Source organism: Euprymna scolopes, chromosome 43, assembly GCF_053919585.1.
Source record: "Euprymna scolopes isolate OS-2025 chromosome 43, ASM5391958v1, whole genome shotgun sequence".
Lineage (NCBI taxonomy): Eukaryota > Metazoa > Mollusca > Cephalopoda > Sepiida > Sepiolidae > Euprymna > Euprymna scolopes.
The window spans coordinates 20,491,663-20,513,941 of NC_136524.1; the positions used below are offsets into that span (position 1 = coordinate 20,491,663).

Sequence of the window (22,279 nt, forward strand, 5' to 3'; positions counted from 1 at the left end):
ATGTCCCTATACTCTCTTAGGTGCTCTTAGCAATTTGTGAATACTTTCATTGTCTTCTCTGGTTAATTTTACATCAGAATACACTTTTAGATTTTATGTAGATTCTCTAACCTGTAGAGAACACACAAGCACACAGACATTGAGTTACATATATCTTGAAAACTTAGTTGTCTGAAATGTTTCATTGAATTTATTTAATGACTAGACGTAAATTTATAATCCAGATACAGCACAACTATTGCTGCATAGCCGTGAGTAAAATCACTTTTTAAAGGTTAATTCCGTTACGTATATTGAAGCAATTAGCTCCCAAAGAAGCTGTCATATTTTCTTAACTAGTTTTGTTTGTTTGTTTTATTTTTATTTTATTTTATTTATTTTTTTTTTTTTTTGCAGTAGTGACATGGCAAATTAGTTCATCATGCAAATTAATACAAACTAATTCTTTTTTTCTGATTCTTGCAGAGTTCTTCCATTATTCTTTTCATTTTTTTCTTTTTGCTAATATTAATTTTTCTGATATTTTTCTGATTTTTTTTGTTAATTTTTATTTTGTAACTATAAATTTTTCTGATTTTTACAAATTAGTCCACCATGAAAATTGTTTGTATAATTTCTTAGACAAGACATATTGTCAGTTGAAACATAAGGGCTATTATTTGGGATCATGTCTAAGCAGGAACCATGGGGAGTTGAGCAGCAAGATAACTATTTATATTACATTTAAATTTTTGTGGGTTAGTACAGTTGAGGAAGCAGAAAATAATTATGATTCAAGATATTTGAAAAATAAAAAATCTTAAATCAGAAGGAAACGAATTTATTTTTTTAAATCTCTTAGGATAATTTTTTGACACAGTGGACAACCTGTTGTAAAATGCAAATGAAACTAATCAATCAAATATGGCAGCCTCTTTCATAGCTTCAATGTACCTATTTTATTTTCATGATGATGATGATGATCACACCTTGAATAATGTTTTGGATCTTATTTCTGGTTTATATTGAGCATGTCACAAAACGATTATTTACTTCTTTTTTTTTATCACAGTATTTAACCATAAATTACAATTTTGTCTTTTTTCCTTAACATTCTTTTTCATTGAGTTTTTGTTACTAAATTGTGTGTTATCCGAGGCCATCGCTATAATAGGCTGAGAAATATATATTTTTTTACAGAAGGTGAGATTTCTGATCAGTCAGCAAACTTCTTTTTAACTGTTAACACTTCATTCTCACTGTTCAGAGAGAATTTCATTCTGAAAGGAAATTGTAATCCATTAAATTTATTTCGGCTGATATTATGTATTATATCAAAAAATTACATTTGTATTATGTTTGCATATGCCATAAAATGTCAATTAAATTTTGAGAATTATTTTTGTCAGCAACATTAAAACAAAAATTAAAACAGTTCTTCAAACCGTTTAAAGTTTGAAAGCCAAATTTGTTAGTTTTTATATATTTTGTAAAAGTTTCATTTCAGAATTATTTAAAGGTTTTCATTTTGATATAAGAGCTTTGTTTAATCCAAAAACAAATGCTATTTTGACTTTTTACAATAAATCCACAAACTTAAATCCACAAACTTAAAACCCAAATGTAAATTCTGATATAATACAAAATCTCAGCTAAACCTGATCAATTAGAATCCTCTTTCAGAATAAAATTTTCTCCAAGCAATAAAAGTGAAATGTTGGCACCTAAAAAGATATGTTAACTAATTAAAATTCTTTCCACCAGTAAAAGATCATAAATGTTAAATGTCATAAACTTCCTCATGAAATGAGAGGAAAAAACAAGCTTGTCTTTAGAAAGATTGACATGAGACTTTTATCAAATATATAAAACTAACTAGAAAAGTTGTATTAAGAAACTACACTAGTATGAATTAGTTTTAATTTTGATTAATATGACAAAAAGTATTTTTCGATAAAATCCAATCTGGATTTTTTACACAATATACTCACAAACTTAATATAATAATTTCATACCAGAAATCGTCCTACCTAAGATTCCCAAATCAAGTTTTTTATACTACACTCTGATCTTGGCCCAGGGACTATAAAATTATTAGGTTGCCAGAATGCTGGGACCTACACTTTGAAATATTTATTTGCACAAAATATAAAAAAGTAAAAATTGAATAAATTAGGCACAAGGCCAATCAAAAGTGTTGTTGGTCATAAATCTTAATTAGAATTGTATCAGTCACCACATTCACTCTAGGATCTGCCCTACCTAAGTTAACCCTAAATTTCAAAAGGTTTTATTGAATCATAAATATATACAGAGATACTACACTTTGATCAGCACTAAAATGGCGGATCTTAGCCAAAAGGCCAAGGAATCATAAAAGTAATGAGGTTGCTGGAATACTGAATGACATTTTGTTTCAGAACGGTAAAACAAGAGAGAGGAATGAGTGAGGCGAAAGATAAAGAGAGAGTTACGGAGAAAGACGGTAAAAAGGGGAGAGTGAAAGAGAGAAAGATACAAAGACGACTGGAGAGAAATTTATAAAATTAGTATGTTACACACATTATTTCGCTTCTATTTAATTTTATATGGTCTCGAGCACTGCCAGGTAGCCCTACTAGTTAATAATATAATACAAAATCTTAGCTGAAATAAATGAGTTGAGTTAGGATTCATTTTCAGTTGAAATTTTCTAAGAGCAATGAGACTGAAGTGTAAGCAACTGATTGATTGGAAATCTTACCTTTTAATAAACGAACCCAAATGTTAGATCTCTTTGCCTGTTATAGATTATTTTACTAGCTAGAAAATAGTAAAAGATCCCAAATGTTATTTGATCCTAACTCATTACTAACTTTGTAGATATGGGGTTACTTCCATTAATTGACATTTTCATTCCTCCCACTTCCTCTCAGTATATATTTAAACCATTAGAAAAGACAGTAGTAAAATTTTGTCTATGAAAAATTTCAAGCCAAATATCAAAATAGAAAACATTTTTTATTTTTTCATAACAATTTTATCAAAAAAAAATTTTTTAATCTGTTTTTCAAAATAATTCATTCAATAACAAGCTTTTATGTTCTCTTCAACACAAATGAAATCAAGTATAATACTAAAAAAATTATTTTATTTATCAAGAAAAGTGGAAAAAAAGAAAGAGTAGAGTAATTAACAAATGATAGAGCAGTCGGACATCTTTATTCTTTTGATTTTATTAACATTGTTTTTAACTAACAATTTTCAGAAATTTAATTGCATGTTAGTGTTTTATTACTAATTCATCTGTTAAACGTTTTGTTTTGTTTTATTAAAAGTCTGTTAAATCTCATCTAATCAAAGGGTGCTTTTGGAAGTTTTTTTTTTTCTATTTTTTTATTTATTTTTTATTTTATTGAACTTTTGTGGTGCCTTTCATTCTTTTTATAATTTTCAAAGATATTTTAATCTATACAACAGAAATTTAAATTTATAGATGGCAATACAATGCAGAAGTGTAACGGATGTATACAAACTGAAGTAAATTAAGATATAATGATGGAATAAGTTAAGCAGATTCACTTTTTTCTGCATGACTAGCCTGGGTGTCTGGCGTTGCCCAGATGTTTGAAGGTGTATGTTGAGCAAAAAGAAAAAAGTTGTAGTAGGCAGGCAGACTCGTAACGCGAAGACGGGAAGAAAGTGTGTGTAAGGGTGTTGGTTGAACAAAAGAAGGAAAATTGCGAGCGCAAAAAAAAATTTTTTTTTCAAATAGTAGTAGTAAGCAGGCTCAAACCCGTATCACGCCAGAGAAAAAAGAGGTGAAAAAAACAGTGGTATTGATATGCCCTCCATGGTTGTGACGTCATGGGCGGTTGAAATAACGCCTTTTATGTAACGTTGTGGAACTGAGGGTTGAATGACTTACAAAAAATGTCAGCAAAAAAAACAACCCTCCTTGTAGAAAAGTGCCCAGTTGAGGGTGAAGGAATTAATGTTTTGGGCCAATTTTTCAATATTTGTTATTAAGCTTCAAAATGATTCTGATCTTATGAAAATCTGTAGCCTCTGTCGAAAGTTTTGGGCAGGTATACAAACATACATACAAACAGATTTTTGTCCTTTATATAATAGATTAGCGGGGGGGGGGTACCTGGCATTGCCCGGGTGTTTGGAGGTGCGTGTAGTTTTGGGTAAATCAAAACTCCAGGGGGGGGGGGTTAAAATAAAAAAAAAAGTTTTGGTAAGTAAGTATGAGGATCGAACCTGAACCCTTGAGGCAAAGTTGGAAATTAAAGTGTAGAAAAAAATGTGCGACGTTAACCATTGGGCCACCGCAAAATACTAACGGAAACACATTTGAATTTATTTAACTATTTAGAATTGGCAGGTGCACGTCTTAATGACTTAATGAGGTCAACTTTGACTGCAGGGACAGTATTTTAGTTACTGCGGGAATGCTTTTTTTATTTTCATTTTCCAAGATATTGGGGGGGGGCAGCTCCCCATAACAAGGGGATTGTCCAAATTGAATAGCAATTGTCTGATATAAGGAAAATTTCCACATTGATCAAATCTGATTGTTTTCAGACATTTCCGGCGATCGCGACTGGAAAAAAATACCGCCAGAATTAGTGTCGCTTTTATTATACGAAAAAGACTAATCCACATGCGGCGAGCGAAAAATATTGAATATTTATCTTTTCGAAGTCGAGCGAATTAAATAGACAGGCGACCTCCGTTGTTAACTCGTAGCTATTATGATTTATATGTGATATAAAAAGTTTTAAGAACTTGTGAGCCGACCGACCGCTTCTCGGAAAAAATGCCTTTTACATACACAAAAAGCGAATATACATACATACATACACACATTTTCACTTTTATATTTATAATGAGAATAATGGATATAGTATTCCAACAAAATAGAGAAATAAAAGGAACAGACCAAGTTACGTGTTCATCAGCGTTTCGTTTTTATTTCAAGACTTTCTCTGGATGAATGAAATTAAGAAACAAAATACCATTACAAAATATTTAAAAATTGTTTTTTGATGTAATGAAATGTATGACCTTGTTACATTTCAGAAATAAAAAAATCGTTGGAAATTCCAAAGAGGGAGGGAGCATACCATTGTGTAAGAAAATAAGATTTTTTTTTTTTTTTTAATATAACGTCATATAGACGTTAATATATTTAAAAAGATATGATGCAATTCATATTCTTTTTGAAACAAATATGTCTGTTCTAATTCAAATATGGGTGTGTAACTGAAATGAAATGAGTGTATTTTTGTTACGTAATTTATTGACTGATTATATGTATTATTAATGGCGATACATTATAGGAGCCTCCAGGTTTTTTAATTGTGCTTGAATTTGCGGTAAACGCTGATTCCAGAAATCTCCATCGCGATGTATCTGCATATATAATAAAACTGCAGAAATTCGCCTCTGAACCAAAGTAGCATAGGTTTGTCACAACAGATGCCACATACAAATTCAATACATCTAGGCTAATAGTCACTATCTTATGTAGCTTTCGAACACCATTTTACACACATTTAGTCATAATATTAAAATACTATATTTCATCCTACGTGCAACACCATCACAATTGCAACATCTAGAGAGGAAGGAGTCTCTATTTTTTCTCTCTAAATATTTAGTACTGCCACTACTACCAGTGTTCACCGGAACAAATTCTACATGTTCCACAGATTTTGTTATTACACCAATTGTGACTGGCTGAAGAAAACATAGACCTAACATAAACTTTCCAGTTTCCTATTTAAATGATAAAGATTCCCTCCCAATGTCCGTCCATTCTGATTGGCTGGGCTCTGGAAATTATCATATTCCGGAATGCAATTCTTCCCTTTATAAACGAACAGTTACTAAAATTAAAACATGGCATCACTAACAGACATATTATTTCTTCCACTGTTAACTTCATTTATTGCTTAGGTTATTGGTTGTGTGTGTGCGTGCGTACGATACAAATCCCTCTATAAGTTGATTTTCAGCTGTCGGACTGCTGTTCGCTATTATTCTACATAATCCACACTCTGTAAAAAGGTTAATCTTCCTCCTCTCTTTCTCTCTCTCTTTCTATCACTGCGCATATTCCCCTTGCGTGTGTTTGTGTTCATGTGAACATGCATCCCATATAAAAACAAAAATGCCTTCCATTGATAAAAAAGTTGCAAAAAAATACCAAAATGTTATCTGTCATTTCACATTTAGCTACATCTTCAAATATTCAACAACAAAAAATAATTTGACTATGTTTTGGTCACATGACATGTTGTAAACACAAGAATAATAGCTACTTTTTCTTATTTCTTTGACAACTACTTTCTTTAATAATTGTTGGGGTTTTTTTTTTTTTTTTTCATGAGCTTTCGCTATTTACATTAATGCGACATGGCAATTCATTAGATACTATTGGTTACACTTGAACATCATTATTTCGATTTCCAAATTTCGCTACAATAACAAAGAGGAACTAAGATGTTTACGAACTATATTTGAATGCAGTATTTGTGCGAAAATAAGGGTATTTATTTTTTAAATAAAAAAAGAAACGGTTTGCCAATCTAATTCCTTTTTTTTAAAACTTATCCTACAACATTTTTACATTCTTTTCTCATTTGTTTCTTCCATCTGAATTATGATCTCCCACTTTGTTGGTTTAATCTCTGAACAGTTTTCTTTTCAATTTTTATATCGTTTTATTTATGATAAAACACTATATTTTCACACAAAAAGAAATAAGGTTGAATTTGCAACATTCCCCAGTGCGTGCTCACATACATGTCTATAATAAAATTAATCCCTCATATTTTCCCCTCTATCAATCTAAGGAATAATGGGTAGTGAATGTGCATTGAATGACTTCAACGGATACACCATTTTTATTTAAAATATTGCACTTCACAATTCGCTGGCATTTGTAATAACCATTAACAAGTCTCAAAATGTTGCGTATTCACAAGTACTGAGGTCATAAACATAATAAACATACATTTTGTCTCTTTTGTTTGTTTTCCATTTTTGTTTGTTTTCCATTCAAACAAACTGAGCCACAGCATCGTGTGGCCAGGTACAGCTAGATTGAAAAAAATTTAGTTATTTTTGCTTGTTTGAAGTCAAAAATATGATTATGCTGCAATGAATGAGACAATAATGCATTCAGAGAATTGCTATTTCTTTTCTTATGTTCATTGAATCTTTTCTCTAATTTACGTTGGGTTTCACCAATGTAAATATGATGGCAGTTTTGGCATTGGAAATTAGTTTGTTTTTGGAGATGTTTTGTTGTTTTTAATGTTAATAAATTAATAAGTAAACTTCTATTAAAAGAAGATAATTTAATTTTAGACACAGGTTAACTCTCACACACTACAGAAAACACCACTTATAATAATTAATACATATAATCAGTCAATCAATTACTTAACAAAAATACAATCATTTCATTTCAGTTGCACATCCATGGACATATTTGTTCCAAAAAAGAATATGAATTGCATCATATTTTTTTAACATATTAATGGTTATATGATGTTACAAAAAATCTTACTCTCTTTCACAACGCTTCTTAATTTCATTCATCCACAGGAAGTCTCGCAATAAAGACAAAATGTTGATGAATACATAATTTGGTTTGTTCCTTTTTATCTCTTTCCCTCCCTCTCTCTCTCTCATATATATATATATATATATATATATATATATATATATATATATATATATAAATAATGTGGCTGTTGCAGTGTTCACCCTGGATCGGTTGGGCCGGCTCCGTCCAACAAATTCAGTGCATTCCGTATAATGGCCAACCAGACGTGGCAGTTAGAGGCTGTTTCCACTACAAGTGTAAGCCATTCATGGTTCCATCGGTAGAGCCCATAGGGACGGGGGCCAAGGATCATTTCAGTATTCTGTTTCACCATCCTGAGCCAGGTCTTGAGTTGGCCACTGCAGCATCGTGCTGGGTCGATGGCTTCACGAATGAGGTCACATGGGTTTTGGTGAAGGCGTCTGGCAAGGAGGGATTGTTGAAGGGAGCATATTTTGCAGCATGCCCAGACCATGTTGTTGGAGATAAATTGTTGCCAGCGGACACGTAGGATGTGACATAGGCAAAGGTTGCGAAGGTCACTTGCACGCATAGGTCAGGTTTCGCAGCCATAAAGCAGAATAGTGTGGACCAAGGCCTGGTAGATCCTGATCATTGTGTTGAGCTTTATCTTCTTCCGGGACCAGAGCCGCAATCACAGTCGACAGAAGGTGAGACGAGTATTGCTGATGTGGTTGTGGATATCTTCCTCTCCTTGGCCTGTCACGGTGATGATTGGCATAATCAAGGTCTGAGAAACAGAAACCATGACTAACTGTTATGCTGGGAAAATTGGCCAAGGCCTTGGATATGATCCAATTGATGGTATAGTTGAAGAGTGTGGGTGAGAGAACGCAGCCTTGACGAATACTGGAATGGATATCGAGAAAGCATAATTCCTGACCATATATGCAAACTTTTGTGCAGGTGGTTAATAAGGTTGTGCAGTTTTTGTGGGATGCTATTGGCATTCATAACCTTCTAAAGAGCTCCATGATCAACAGAGTCAAAAGCAACAGCAAAGTCAATGAAGCAGACAATGATTTTCTGCTGGTAGCTCCAGTGCTGTTCAAGCACTCTTTGAAGGGTAAATATTTGGTCAATACAGCCATGGCCTGGGCGGAATCTGCATTGATTTGGTCTTGTATGTGTGTCGCTTTGTTGTTGAAACCACTTTAATAAGATAGTGGTGAAGATTTTGCACTGATATCGATAAGGCTGATGCTGTGAATTACTGCAGACGTGTTTATCTCCTTTTTTCAAGAGGGGAAGCAAGACAGCATCGCTCTAATCTTGAAGAAGATTTTCGGTTTTCCAAATGTGGGCGATAATTTGGTGTAAAATTGGGACCAGGACATTTGAAGCGTATTTGATAATTTTAGATGGAAGACCATCTTCACTGGCCACTTTATTGTTTTTCAACTTTTTGATGGTGTCCAGGACTTCATTCATTTTAGGAAGGGTGGTTACACCGTCGTAAGCATCAGAAGAGAAAGCAGTGATCTTGGATGTTTGGGGTTTGGTTGAAGTGGTTAAGCAGTGAGGTGAAGCATTGCAGACATTCATCAAGGTTTGTGATTGGTTCATTTTGTGGATTAAGAATTATTTCGCTGCTGCTCCCAAAAGGTTTGGTGGTCAAACGGAGAATGTTGTAAAGTTTCCTCTTCAGCAATTTTTTGCCAATAGGTGTTGTGGTCACCTCTCGCAGAGCAGGCGGTTTTGTGGCGTAGCTGACATAAGTCATCGGAGCTGGAGCATCAAGCTTGTTTTGTTTGGTTTGTGAGCTCAATTGTGGGGCCTGATATCTAATCTTTGACATGTCTTTTGGTGGTGCCAAAAGTTTGGTGTGCTACTTCTTTGACATTGATTTTGAATGATTGCCACATGGCTTCGACATTTGTGTCAGTCTCTTGAAGTCTTCAAGACCATCGAAATGAGTGGATAGATTAATTTGAAAGGTGTTTTGAATATCTTTGCATTTGAGCCGGGATATATCATATTTTAAAATAGTTGATGAATCTTCTGATTTGCCTTTAGTCGTAGGCATAGTTTTTTGTGCAACATGACATGATCGGAACTATTGTTATTACTGGTTTCTGCCATGCGGTATGCACGACAGGCAAATACACTCGATGCCCAATGAGATTTAATGAGAATGTGGTGAATTTGATTCTTTGCTACACCATTGTTGGAGTACCATGTCACAAGGTGGCATTTGCGGTGTTGGAAACTGGTGCTTGAAATTGTGAGCTGATTTGTTACAGCAATTAGGCATTCTCTGTTTGAACAGTGATCCCCAATGGTAAACTAGCCAACATTGTACCTTATACTAGTATCTCCAACACCTATGCAGGCATTGAAGTCGCCTGCAACTACCTCTAAATCTCGTGATGGGATTCCATTCATAACAGCCTGGAGACTATTACAGAAGGTATCTTTAATTTAATGTCGCTGTTGGCATCAAGAGTGGAAGCATAATCTGTGATGATGGTTATGTTAAACAGTGCACCACGTAGTCGTATTCAGGCTAGGCGGTGGGGTGGGACGGAGTGGTTCCCAGGCAAATACAGCATTTGCCTGATCACTCAGAGCAAATGCAACGCCATGATGTCTCGAATTGTCAGTAGGACCACTGTGGTAGATGTGATAGGACACGTCTGCTTGAGGGACTTTCACCATTTGACTGCCTGTGTTTGCAAGTCGGACTTCAGAGAGGCAGGCAACATCGATCTTGTATTGATGGAGGGCATGAGCAGTGAGTGCTTGCGTTTCCTCAAACTTCAGAGTGCGGACATTCCAACATGCGAAGTGATGAAACACGTGGCAACGGAACAAATGAAACAGTCCAGCTTGCTGATTTGACACTCGCAGCACTGGGACAGCGAGTGCGTCAGATCTCATGGATGCTGTAGCAGGAGTTGTAATCAGAAAATAAATGTTGAATTCATGTAACAAGAGGGTTTGAAATTTATAAGTGGTTCCCAAACCCACGTATATCCCAGTGAGGGAAGTTTTAGTTTTTCAACTCAGTTATAGCGCCAAACTTTTGTTTTCCCACCCAGCCTATTTGTCATGACGAAAACGCATGTGAGGGAGTTTGACTGGCAGAAGTGATCGTATTAAGGTAACAACTGATCCCGTGGGATCAGTGTTTGGCCATAGGTTGCACATGCCTACATGGACCATTTTGATAGCCAGTAAGAGCACTTCCCTACATTCCAGGCATAACAGTCCTTAAGACACCTATATATATATATATATATATATATATATATATATATATATATATATATATTGAAATTTTTTCCTTATGATAGAGCACTCTGCTGGAATCTTTTTTCAAAGTATAACTTAGTAACTGGAGAATCCGTATTGTAATATTTTGGGAAAATCTTCCCTTTGTCAGACATCGTATCTTAATTTGCTTTAGTTTGTGTATATTCGTTACACCTCTACATTATATTGCTTTCTATAAATTTAAATTTCCTTTATATATATATGTATGTTAAACAATGCTTCAGGCAAACTATATCAACATCTTATATTTTAATGTGATTGAATATTAGCATATTATGATTTTTATAATCATAATTTATTTCCAATTTTCTATGCATTCATAGCTAAATTTTATATTTTTGCTAAATATTTTGATTTGAGGAAAAATACTTTATTATATTAACCAAAATTTTATTTTTATTACATCTAAAAACAAGTTTTGTGTTATAATCTTTTTAAAGTGTTCTTTTTCAAATTGAAAACTTTGTTTCTTCAAAAAAAAAATACCATTTTCACATTTTACATAATACTCAAACTTAAAAGTAATTTCTGATATAATACAGAATCTCAGTGTAAAAATATTTGATTTCAATGACAATAAAAACATGGCTGAAATTCTATTGTATTGTAAGTGATTATCTAAAAAATCCAAATAAAGCAATTTAAGTAAAAACACAAGTGCATACTAACATGTAATGTTGAAATTAGTAAAAAGAAAGTTCAGTGAAAACAAGGGAGATAAGTAAGTTTCTCATATGAAATAAACTAAATTACTAAAACTGCATTATTTGATAAATCTTATTTTTTTCTTGTAATTATTTTTCTACTTGGATCAGTTTTTTTAATTTTTGTAATTTTTACTAATTTTGATGTATGTGATTACATAATAGTATTTTTACTTAAAATGTATTTTTTCTATATCTGCTTATAATGCACAAGTACCAAAATTTTCTAAGAGCAATAAGAATGAAGTGTTATTTTCATGGAAAGTGTTCGACTGAGCTTCAATCTATGGTCCCCCCTCTCCAAACTTTCACAAGAAACACTCGTCTAGCTGTACACACTATCAATAATTCCCCCCACTCTTTATCTGTGCCTAAACCTAAACGTAGATTCCATGAACAAAGCTTCTTTCTTAGAACTGCACACCTGTGGAATTGTCTTCCGTTTTCCTGCTTTCTGGCTGACTACAATATGGCTGTCTTCAAGTCTAACGTAAATAAGTTCTTGATGAGCCGTTCCATATAAGTTATCAAATTTACGAAATTTTCATTACTAATGATTACTATATTGTCCAATTTCTACTGTACACTCTTTAACCCTTATTCTTGAGTGGCCTCTTGGCCTTGATAATGTGGTGATGCCTTTGTAAAAAAAAAAAAAAAAGAAAAACTGCTAAAAAGATAATTGATGACTGACTGGAAATTTTGCCTCCAGTAAAAGATCCTGGATGTTAGATCTCTTGGACTATATATCGTGATATTTCCAAGTTTTATGCATTCCTTAATTAGCTTAGTAAGCTCTACTTATCGCTAATGGTTTTATGACTATGGCTTTTTTAATTTTTTTTTATTATAAAGGAGTCACCTCTTATCAAGACTCGGAGGCGACTCAAGGATATGGGTTAATGAGTGTATGGTAGACATTGGGACAATAGCATAGTAATTGTTAATAGTGGAAATTTGTTTACATCAGACTTGAAGACGCCCATATCGTAGACAGCTGGAAAGCAGGCAGACAGAACAGTTTCACAGGTGGACAGTTCTAAGAAAGAAGTTTTATTCATGGAATCCATGTTTTGGTTTAGGCACAGATAAAGAGTGAAAAAAAAACTGTTATAAGGATGGCGGTATGGTTTTAGCAGTAAATATTCATAAAAAGGATTGTTATAAGGCCACCCATTTTATAGGAATTGCCTTTGTTTGTTATCAATATAAAATGCTCTATAATTTCTTCTTCTTTTTTTTTTTTCAGATCCCCAAGAGCAAACTTACCAAAATGACGCACTTCAGCAAACATGAAAATAAGATGCTGCATCTTTTGATTGTACACAATTTTTTTTTTTTATATGACAAATATTTTTCTCTTTAAAGCCTGCCTCCATTCTGCTGAACTTTAACCTCAACTAACACAAACGTTTCCCTCTTCTTTTTTTTTTTTGTTGTTCTGCATCTATTTCATAATTTGCCAGCAATGTTACTGAAATTCATTGTGTATATTTTGATACAATTGAGATATCACATCATAATAATCAAATTCTTTATAATAAAAAATGAGAAATGTTGCAGAGTTGTCTTTAAAAAACACACAAAAAATAATGCAAATGGTTTTGATTTTTTTTATATGAAATATTGATATTTTTTTTTAAATCTTAAAACTATCATCACTCAAAACCTCTTTTCCCTTTAATGTATATACAAAAATATTACACTTATATAAAATCCTTTTACATTCTTCCCCTATACATGCTCATATATATATATATATATATATATATATATATATATAGTGTATGTATGAATTTATTTCCAACAGTATGATATGTTTTCTGCTGCTTTAAAAAAATATTTTGTTAATATCACTAAACAAAGGATTTGTTTAATCCATGGGGCTGAAGATAAATAAAGATGTTAGGTGGTCTCTCTTCTGAGGCACAAGTCCAAATCCTGTATGAATTTCATTTTTTTACTTTGTGGTATTCTTTATTTATTCCCAGCCCTGCAGACTAAATAAATCCTTTATTTAATTATATTATCCACAAAAACATTGACATCTACAGATTAAAAAAAAAAGCAGGATAGTAAATATTGGATAATAATATAAAGATAAATATTTTATATTGGATCCTATGGTGATAAGGGGATGCTTTATATTGTAGAGCATTATTATAAGAAATATTGAATCGATGAACAAAAAAAAATGAAACTTGAATAGTTTACAAGTTTAAATCAAGTATTCAAACAAGTTATATAGAAAAACTGTGTTTGTATTCTTTATTTGAACATTTGATGATTTAATTAATTTGTAAATTATCCAAGTTTATTTTTTTATTCCAATATTTCTTATGTACTATATATATATATATATATATATATATATATATATATATATATATATATATAATTAACATTGAAATTTATTGTTGACAGTATATTATATACCATGCTGCTTCTTTTTTGCTTAGGTAATACAATTAAATAAACTATTAATTTAGTCCATGACAGTTGGAGTAAATAAATATAACCATAAAGTGAAAAATGAAACCCATGCAAAATACAAACGTCTGCCTCCAAAAACAGACCACCTGACATAAGTGTCACTTTTAATTTGTACAAATAACTTATCCTTTAAAATATGCAATAAATCTTTGTTTTTACTACCAAATTAAAATTTTGTTGAGAAGTGAAAATGGTTAACTTGTTATATAATTAATATTGGAATTCATTTTTGACTGTGTATTATGTAGCATGCTACTTTTTTGTTGATGCTGATGTTTACGTAAATAATATGAGCAAAAAATAAAAAACATTAATTTAGTACACAGAGCTGAGAATAAAATTTAAAAAACACAAAATTAAAAAAAAGCATACTTATATATAATATACTGTCATTAAAAAATCCAATATTAACCATATCACAAATTCGGTGTATTCACAAAATAGTAAATAATACATAATGCATTGCCAAAAAAAATTCACTGCTCAACACAATTTCTAGGAAATCTTTGCTATATATTAGTAAAAACATAACCAAAGATTTATTGCAGAGCTTGGCTCGTTGGTCAAAGATGACATGTGTGTCAGGTAATCCCTCATTAGAAGGCACAGGTTCATATCTTATACGAGTCTTACTCTTGACTTAAGTATCTTTGTTCTGTTTATTCCAAGCCCTGTGGATTAAATTACCTATTTATTTCATGGAATGGTATTATCTATGCAAACATGAGTGTTAAAAAAAAAATAGCAGCAAGATACATAATATGCATATAATTAATATGTATGCGAAAAGTGTTCTCATCATATGCATAAAATTTTCTGTATGTGTGATGTTGGTTTAAGATGTCATACTCAAATTGAATGTTGTATATAATAATGATAATATTAATAATAATAATGTTTTATCTTTTTGTTATGTTTGTCAGATTAAAATCTTTGCTTTATCTTAAAATTTTTGTAGGATTTTATTTAGTTCAGTTTTCAAACACTGATATTTTTTGTGTATATGCATAATATAATATTTGTTTATGATCATGCCAGTATGTATATTGAATTTATTAAACTTACGTTTTTTATAAACTACTGATATTTTTCTCTTGGTTTTCTCCCTACACCCTAATATGTATTCAAAAATATTTCAAGTTTTAAAGCTAAGACAATTTTAAAGCATTTCCTGTGGTCAACATTATTGAAATAATGGATCTGAGACAAAGTTAGGGTTCTTGTCCAGAATTTACCCTAAAATTAAAAAACGAAGGAACAGAAAAATCTGTATGATGTATGTACCCATGGTGAAACGAGAATATTGTATTACAAAAATCACACAAATAGATCAAGTAGTTTTATGTTTACCTGAGAAAATCAAATTTTTTTAGTAAGAAAAGAGTGACTATCTTGCGTCGCCATCTTGAAAATAATTTCAAGAAACAAGTGAGATAACTAACCAAACTTGCGAGATTTATGATGTAATGTCTACAAATTCCCATTTATCATTTGAAAATGATTTTCTTTACAAAAATAAAATGATCAAGTTACATAATTTTTGGAATATGATATTTTTATTTCATCATTTCTGTTGTTTAATATAGGGTAAATTCTAGACAAGAATAAAAGTTTATTTATATATAATATCATGTTATTAGAAGAAAAAAAATTAATGTCCTTGACCATAGGTCATACAAGAGTTAATATTAATTATTTTATTTAAATACTCTACATTTGTGTCGATTGGGGATACTTGGGTTTCACCCATCTGTTCATTCTAAATCAGGGAATATTCAAGCTTGTTTCTTTCTTCAGATAAACTCCTCAGTTATGTTGAAAAAAAATGCTTAAAATTGTCAGATCAAATGACTAATAGTGATGATCATTGAAATTCCCTTTTAAAATTATTGTCAGATAGCTTTACAAGCTTCTTGCTATTTATTTTTTTATTTTATTTCTTTTTTTAATGAAAATTGCGTCAGACAAGTTATGAAACCACTTGATGTAAGGAGCTAACAAGAACAAAAGCTGATTATTGTGAAGACAAGAGATGCCTATTGACCTTAGTTTTGAAAAGATCAAGGTTAATGGTAGAGGGAAAATGGTCAACAGGAAGAGAGTTCCATAAGCCTGTGGTTCTTGCAAAGAAGCTACTGGAATAAGAAGCTGAATTACAATATTTGTATATTTGATAAAGCATTGTGTTGTAGTGAATATTTTTTTTAATTTTAAGGCTAAACAGTTTATTGAGTAAAGACATATAGGAATATTTATTCCTAATTTATTTAGCATACGTGAAAACGTTGCATTATGACAGGAAACTTTTTAACCATTTAACTTATAGTTTTATGCATTTTTGGCGGGATTTTGCATTTAACAGAACAAGCTGGAATTTTTCTAATTTCAAGATTACCAGATGGAGGAAACCTGGATATCCTCTCATGGACACAATAATGTATCATATTTAAATAAATTATATAATGGATGTTTTATTTTATTTCTGGTGTTTTAAGAAAATGTGTCATGTTATGGTAAATTGAGTGTAAAGTTTGTTAAAAACTTTGTTGCACGGCTCAAGTACTTTGTTGCACGGCTCAAGCATCATTGACAATCTTTCAAGAGTATTTCGTTTTTTGTAGAAGCTGTTTTTGCAGTCTTTTAGTGTCATGAGTTATGATAGGCTTATCTAAAATTAGTTTTTATTATGTCAGTTTTAAAATTGATCCAATCTTAAGTTGCTCATCAAGTCATGTGATCATAACATAGATAATAAACTTATCTTATCTGTTTGTTATTCGATACCTCTATTCAGTCTCAAAAGACAATGGATAGCCCCTGTAAAGGTAGATGCATATGTAATTGTGAGGCAAGGCTTGCGTAATCACCAATCACACCTGTCCTGAATCTGCATTGCTTGAGTCCAGTGGCAAGGAGAAGTTCAGGACAACTGTAAACAATGCCAAGATAAGCGGAGAATACATACAGCACCTGGAATTCCAGAATGGTCACCCATTTTAGTACTGACCAGGCTCAATGTTGCTTAACTTCTGTGATCTAATGGGAACTGGTGTGTCAATGTGATTATGCCATATATATGTTCATTATTATAATTATTATTATGTACTCACTAGGAGATCTCACACAGGTCATCATCAGAAATTACTCACTGACAACAACCAGTGGTGTTCCCTGGATTGTGTGTGGCAAGAAGTTTCCCCAGATTTTCAATACTCTCCACCTCTTTTGATAGCCTTTGCAAATGAATTTGCATTATCACAGCAGCTGGTTGCTGTTGACTTCTCGTTGGCATGACCCTTGGTTTTCACTGGAATTTGGGTCACACCAAGCATTCCCGTCTTTTTCGCATTCATCAAGTGGAGATCTGGTTAGTGCTTTCTCTTCTCGTTTTTTTTAATCCTTCTCGACTGTTTGGTGTAATGCCAGTCGATGCCGACACTATACCATATTGTTGTTATTATTACTTTTTCTGTTTGCAATATCAGCGAATGTAAATAAAAATTGATTTGTATCAGACGATTTTGGAACTGATTAATATTGATTAATACTTGAGCCATTGCAACAATTTTTTTGTGCACAAGAGAAAAAGGAAACTTGTGAACAAAACCATGTTAGAACTTTGTTCTTCAATAAAATATACATATGTACCTTCTTTCAAAAATGTGATTTTAGATATCTCTGTATGTTCCATTCCATAAGGTTAAATGGGGAGAGGAAGATTATGTTCTACATTTCTTTACTAACTCAGTATTTGAGAGATAAAGAACTTAAATGGTACATTCGAATATCTATGTATCTCATATAGAGTTCAAGTGTTGGCCCCAGGTTGTGGGCCCCTTTATTTCTGGGAACTTCGACTGAAGTAAAATAAAACAAAAAAATAAGAATAGTATGACAAAATTTGACAAGAACATAAAATTTGTTATTCCAAAAGAATCAAATTATTCAATCAGAAAAGGAGGCTAAAGATTGATGTTGGTTCTTCTCCTTTTTTTTTTTTATGGAAAGTGCTCCAGACAAGGCATGAAGCCACTTGATGTAAGGAGTTTTAAAAAAAAACACTTCAAGGTCAAAAATTTGTCAGCGATAAATGTTATATAGATCAATTCCAACCTAAAATGCAGTAATTTTTCCTCCTTTATCAGAAATATTGGTTATGGAATGTGAGGACTAATGGACAAAATAAGGGAAGCAAAAGTTATGCAGCTGCTGAAAGTAAACCCGAGATCCACTTTCTACTCTCTATTATATTAAAATTAATATTATGATTAGTGTTGATCAATATGGATCAATACTGGAATCATTTATTGATTCTTTCCTTTTAAATAAAATCTTCTCAAAAAATTATGTATCATTATATATTTTCATGCAGTTAACTAATCATGAATTTTGAAACCATGCTTAGTGTTCCAAATGCAAGCTATATTTAATCTCAGTTTTGTGAAAATCCCTTCATTAAAATTTAGATACTTCTGATTTTCTGTTAAATTTTAATAATAAATATTATACATCAATTAATAAATACTCCAAAAATTTAGGGAGGGGGTATTTTAAAAGGATTTTAGGTGGTATAATATGGGCATCGCTTACACTTTAAAAATTTGAATATTTCAAATTTGCATTGAATAATTAATTAAGCAACATTCTCTGAGTTTAATTTTTTAAAACCTCCTTAAGTTCCAATTTTATGCTTATCAGCTGTGCTTCAAAATTCATCATGATTGGTTAAGTAGTTTAGCAGTGAATTCTATACATACAAATATATAAACATATCCACAAATCTTACTTTATATATATATATATATATACACTCTTTATTTGTTTTTACATAAGTAGTAATATGTTGCTACACAATCATGAGCATGTTTCAGTTAGCTAGTTACCAGCAACTAGACCCCTTCAGGCGATACAGTTTGCAATGAAAATGTCAGATCTTCCTCATCACAGGAAGTTAATATGAGGAGGTTCCAATGTTGTGAAAAATAAGATTTGGTTGTATGTAATTAAGACCCAATAGGGGTGAGATTTGAGTCTGTGTTGAGATATAGGAATGAATGGGAAAAGGTGGGTGGTTTGAGGTCGAGGTAATGGAATACCAGAAAGAAAGTGTGTGATGGCCGCCCTAAATCTTAAACATACTAGTGTGTATAGGTTCAAACAGTAGGGGAATGTGGATTTCACATGTCTATGCTAAAGGGGGTTTCCAACTTTAGGCGATTTTAGAATCTGAATCAGTAATTGTATCAGAATCAGAAAAATATAGGAAGCATCCCATCACACACACACACATGTGTGTGTGTGGGGGTGGGTGTCACACAAGTATTGTTACAAAATGAAAAGTTCATCTCATATTTATTTCAAATTAACATTTAAACACAAAGTAATGCAGTAAACAATAGCAAAAAAATAGTAAAATTAGAAATGTTGTTCAATATCGGCCTTTTTAATCTTGACCATCAAACAAGTCTTATTTGATGATATTGTGAACACTATCTTGTGGTGGTGTATCGCATGCTGTCAACTTTTTCATAAGATAATAAAGTATAGCACGAACTTTACACACCAAAAAACTGATCACAAACAAATCAGTTTTCAGATCTGGCCAAGAAAAGATATTTTTTTGTACCATTCTTGTATTATAGTATAACTCATCACTTCATCTTGACTTTCAAGCTAGGAGCAAAGTGTAATATCTGTTCCATCTTCAGTTAGAGGAGAAGAAATAATTCATCACTGGGCAGTTTTTATTTTTGTCCCATCCAGAGTGCCTCTTTTTGGAGAGTTGTTTTTTCTCCACAGTATTAATTGACCTTGTGTCTGACTTTGCTCTCATGAGGGGGGGGGGAATAAATAGAGACTTATCTCTCCATCTTGTTGGGAGCTCGGTCTATATCGGCATACATGTTATTGCTTTAATGTGACTTCCAAAATGTCCTCTAAGCAAATATCTTTATTGATTTTGATTGGGATAAAAACACATCAGGAACTGCAAAAAAAGAGACTTTTCTGTTGCTGAAATTGCGGCTCCAACCATTATAATGATATTGATCTTTTCATGCAGTGGCATTTTTCTGAAATCGACTAATTGAGATACAAAAGATATGAGCATTGAAAGTTTCTTCAACAGAACAATTTTTTGTCAATGCTTATTTTGTCTTTGCAACTGGCTGAAAGAAGCTGTCTTGGTTCTTGTCCTGAATTTCCCAATATATTAAAAATCAAAAATAAAGAAAAATCCATATGATGTATATACCCATAACAAAACGAAAATATTATATTCTAAAAATCGTATAAATTGATCAAGTAGTTTTCTTTTTAAAAAAAAAAAATTTTAATTTTGAGTATCTGAGGAGTGACTTAAAAATAATCAAGACACAGGGAAGGTAACAATAATTTATACATAATAGGTTTATGTCCTAATTTCTATGAATTCCTATTAAGCGATTAAAAATGATTTTTGGAATATGATATTTTTTGTTACATCACGGGTATGTACACCATAAAGATTTTTCTTTATTTTTGTTTTTAAATATGGGAGAAATCCTGAACAACCACCAATGTCTTTTCTGTATCTAGACTTTAATCTCTCATCCCATTTTTCTCCATGATCTTCTAGGATTTTGCCTGTTTTGGGGGGTTTTTTTTTTGTTGGGGGAGAGGGGGTCTTTCCTCTACACTTTTGATAATTTCTAGTGTTCTAGGTGTGCAATTACATCCTATTCATTGTCTTCAGTTGCATTCATTTCCATTGCATCATTCCCTTCTGTTTATTTTCCAAAAATTACATCAGGTGAAGAGAAACTTTTTTGATGTATTTTCCTTTCAATTCCATCCATATCTCTCTCTCTTTCTGTATATATATATATATATATATATATATATATATATATATATATTAAATTGCATTAATTTTCTAAGTTTTGATATCTCTGTCCTTAGATCATATGGTAACGAATACCACTGAAAGGCTACATGTTTTGGTTTCAATTCTAGCTAATTGCATCCAGTCATATGTTTTTTTAACTTTTGAAATCACCACTACTGTATATCAGGTAAATATAATAATCGATAATGGGTTTACTCTATAATAATATGAAGTCTACATAATTTAAAATATCACATTTAAGCATATTTTACAACTGAGCAACGCTATGCAAGTTAATCAGTATAAATGAAAATATAATCTGAAAATAGATATATGTTGCTGATATTTTTTGGAAGTATAAGTGATTGCAATAGTCAAAAATTATGGTTCAGTTTGCTTTGTAAGAGAAAAGTTGTCTTTGTGTCTGAAAAATTGTACCAACTCTGATGCAGCTTTATCTAGCTTAATAATTTAAGTTAAATTAAAGTTTTTATTTTGTCTTATGTACACTTTTTTTTTTTTTTTTTTTTAATATTTTTTTTTATCTGAGGGTCAGTTGTTTTTGATATTTCGCAAGCAGAGTCAACTGTCTCCAAATTCCACTTTGTACAGAACTGTCTGATCACTTGTTTCTAAGATTTCCTTGACCAGCCAACCTTCTTACAAATTAGAATATCAATGTTTCCACAAAAGTTTATCCAGGAGGATGAATGTTCCGCATGATCATACAAGTGTAACCAATTCATCCATAGACTAATCTCTATGATGAGCAAATGTAATGCTTTCTGCAAATGCTCCAAGCTAATGTGTCGGATTTTTTCTGATTTTACCTTGCAAATCTATTTGATCCTGGATTCGTTATTACATTGGATTGGGATTTACTGTCATATAACATGACACTCATTTAGAAATTTCTAAAATTCATGTAACAACCTTCAAATACTCATTTATTTAGAAAACAATAAATACAATAAAACAACTATTTATACAATAATCGGTACTTGTGCAGTTTAATTACTTAATTTGATCAAGTATTTTTTTTTTTCTTTTACAGCGAAAAAACAATTTATGACAGTGATGAAAAGGCAGCTATGTTTCGATTTTTAGGAAGAAAAGCTATTATTTAACATGGGTGGGGGAGGTGTCGGCACTTTAGACCGAGTTATTTCCCCATGGCATGTTCTAAAAATTCAAACATAGCGACCTTGAGCACGCTGTCGTAAAAACGTGTTTTTCCACTGTAAAAAAAAACTTCTCTATCAAATTAAGTGAAAAATTTTTTCAGAGAACTTCAGTTCAAAACGGATACATACAATATAACTTTTTTTTTTTTTATAT

At 31.8% G+C, this 22,279-nt stretch overlaps 1 protein-coding gene and 1 pseudogene across 5 annotated transcripts in view; one reads left to right on the forward strand and one right to left on the reverse strand.

Annotated features, from left to right (window-relative positions):
• LOC145268223 (palmitoyltransferase ZDHHC20-A-like) overlaps positions 1-13,142 on the forward strand; it is a 226,821-nt gene extending 213,679 nt beyond the window's left edge. For 3 of the 5 annotated variants that reach the window (XR_013864861.1, XM_080123528.1, XM_080123530.1), the window contains one exon: positions 12,833-13,142. Coding sequence is in view for 4 of the 5 variants with exons in the window: in XM_080123528.1 (XP_079979654.1) it covers positions 12,833-12,879 (47 nt within the window). In the remaining variant the exon portion in view is untranslated. Of the gene's footprint in view, positions 1-224; positions 252-12,832 lie in introns of all 5 variants that reach the window. The other 2 variants (XM_080123527.1, XM_080123529.1) reach the window with 1 other exon arrangement.
• A 3,892-nt stretch (positions 13,143-17,034) lies between these two features.
• Positions 17,035-17,152, reverse strand: LOC145268539 (5S ribosomal RNA; annotated as a pseudogene).
• Positions 17,153-22,279: the final 5,127 nt, after the last annotated feature.